This window comes from Sinocyclocheilus grahami, unplaced genomic scaffold (genome assembly GCF_001515645.1).
Source record: "Sinocyclocheilus grahami isolate Dianchi unplaced genomic scaffold, SAMN03320097.WGS_v1.1 scaffold9060.1, whole genome shotgun sequence".
Lineage (NCBI taxonomy): Eukaryota > Metazoa > Chordata > Actinopteri > Cypriniformes > Cyprinidae > Sinocyclocheilus > Sinocyclocheilus grahami.
In genome coordinates, this window is record NW_015512375.1 from 1 (window position 1) to 2,500 (window position 2,500).

A 2,500-nucleotide genomic window follows, 5' to 3' on the forward strand; every position below is an offset into this window, starting at 1 on the left:
CACACACACTCTCTCTCTCTCACACACACTCTCTCACACACTCTCACACACTCGCATGCGCACACACACACACACAGGGAAAAAAAAGTTCAAACTGGGATAAAAAAAAAAAAGACCTTTTTATTTTTTTAATAGCTGAAAAAACATTTGCAAGATGTGAACTAAGAATTTCAAAATAAAAGTCAGAATTGTGAGAAGTTTTTTTTTTGTGAGAAGTAATTGTCACTTTGGCATCTCTGATAAAACAGTAAGGGAATTTGAGTTTTTCTTTTCCAGAAAAAACAAAAGACATTTGTCATTTTAAATAAGCAGGTTTGTGAACACTGATTATTTAAATAATCTTAGTTTTTTTTTGGTATTATTTAAAAAATGTTGAAAATGGGCTGCTAGACAGAAGCCTGTATGTTGAAGACCTGCTGAACAAATTTTCATGTAGAAATAGTCTTTTTAATAGACTTTTTTAAAATAGAAAAACAAGACAACAAACATCCTTTTAAAACGTATGTATATTTTCAGTTGTATAATGTGTACATATTCTTCTCATTTAAATAATCTAAATACAATCTGTGATGTTTGATTGACGGTTTACAAACAGCTTGTGTTCATGACGTCTGAAGTCCGGAATCACGAGGTCCTGAACCCAGCCAGAGCAAAGCAATGATAATCCAGGAAATAAATAGTGCGCAGATGAACTGAAGAGGTGATGCGTGTGAAGTTTCATGACAATATGACGACTGCTGTTCCCACATCAGCTTCTGTTTCTCAGGTTTGAAACACAGACGACACACGACATTCACATCAAGCCTCTTCCTCCTGGAGAACCGCATCACTTCCTGCTGTCTGTCGTCAGGCTCTCGTTACTGTACAGAGCTGATGGATCTGAAACGGTTCCGTCCTGACAGACACTTTCTGAGAGATTTACACACATCCAAACACACCCAGGTCATATTTCACCCCAAAACCAACAGAAAATCAAGTCCATTTTATTCATTTTTAATTTATGCAAAAAAGCCAATTTATTTGTATATATGTATATAATTTTAAATGTATCCAAAAAATAATTCCCAAGTTTTTATTTGCATAAAAAAAAAAATATATATATATATATTCACATATATTACATATACATGTAATATAAAATGCATGCAAATATATATATACACATGTACACACTTTTTTTGCATTACTTTTATAGAACAAATATGTCAAATAAACTTTATGCAAATAAATTATGCAAAAAGGTATGCAAAAAAAAAAATGTATATATATATTTTTCGGATACATACTTTTTTTTTTTGCCTGAACATAATTATGAAAATCATATGTTCAGTTTTGAACATTATAACAAATACACACTGATGTGAGCTTAAATTAACTGACTTTTCATGTCTAAAATGGAGCGAAATATGACTGTTCTTCATATGCATTAAACAAAAACAAGATTTGTCACGATGGTCGTCGTTGCGACGCGTCAATCATGTGACATCGGCAGGAAGGGGCGTGTCTTGAGTCAATAACGCGCAGGCGTTTCCCTGGAAACCTTTAGTTCCAAAAACCAATACAAAATTAAATATGCAAATCCCAGAACCCCAGTGTGAGTGATCATGACTGAGTGTATTTGGTTCAGAAGATTCTCTTTAATCTCATCTATTATGTACAGCAGGTGTCGCTCTCTCTCTCTCTCTCTCACACACACACACACACACACACACACGCCTGAGCACACAGAGGAGGGGCTGCAAGGCATTATGGGATATCTGAGAGACAGCTGGTGTCTCATGAAGTGCATGACGGAGGCGAGTCTTGTGTCCGTGTGTGACCCCCGGCGGGTCATGTGACGTTGACCTCCATCAGGTGAAGGTCAGCGGCGGGCAGCACTAACACCTGCTGGCCCTGTGTGCCGCTGAACACCTGCCCGGGGCCGAAAGCCTGGCGTTTGGGCATCGGGCCCCGCGGCTGCGCAGACTCTCCGCTGCCCAGAGACTGGACACTGCCTCGGCTGCGCAGACTCGCCGTCTCCGCCTGATCCTCCAGAGACAGACTGTCGTTCTCCAGACACGAGTCTGCGGAGCACAGAGAGTCATGACTCACATGAACCGTAAACAGTGTTCTTCCACCAAACAATGTAGCTCCTCAGAAACAGTTGTGGTTGCTACAAAGTGGTTGCCGAGCAACACACAAACGTAAACAAAGGTGTGTGTTACTTTGTAGCGTCATTTACAACAGCTTCGAACGCGGCTCAGCCAATCAGAATCAAGCACCGGAAAATAAAATTGCTTGTTTTCTCGTAAATAAATTGTTGTATTTTCATTTAATTATCTATTAACTGTTCAAGTTTAATGAATTTTATAAATATGATCCATATTAAATCATAAAACAAAATCGAGCAGAACTGATTGTCCAAATGAACCAATCAGTCAAATTAATCAGAATTGTGAGAAATATTTTTTTTTCCAAGTTCTTCAATAAAAAACATTTTTTGCCAGAAAAAGTAATTATG

At 37.9% G+C, this 2,500-nt stretch overlaps 1 protein-coding gene across 1 annotated transcript in view; it reads right to left on the bottom strand.

The window, feature by feature from the left end:
- Positions 1–1,617: 1,617 nt before the first annotated feature.
- LOC107578144 (trafficking protein particle complex subunit 10) overlaps positions 1,618–2,500 on the bottom strand; it is a gene marked incomplete at its 5' end in the record, with an annotated part of 1,672 nt that continues 789 nt past the window's right edge. The window contains one exon of the mRNA XM_016264129.1: positions 1,618–2,063. Coding sequence (XP_016119615.1) covers positions 1,831–2,063 — 233 coding nt within the window. The remainder of the gene's footprint in view (positions 2,064–2,500) is intronic.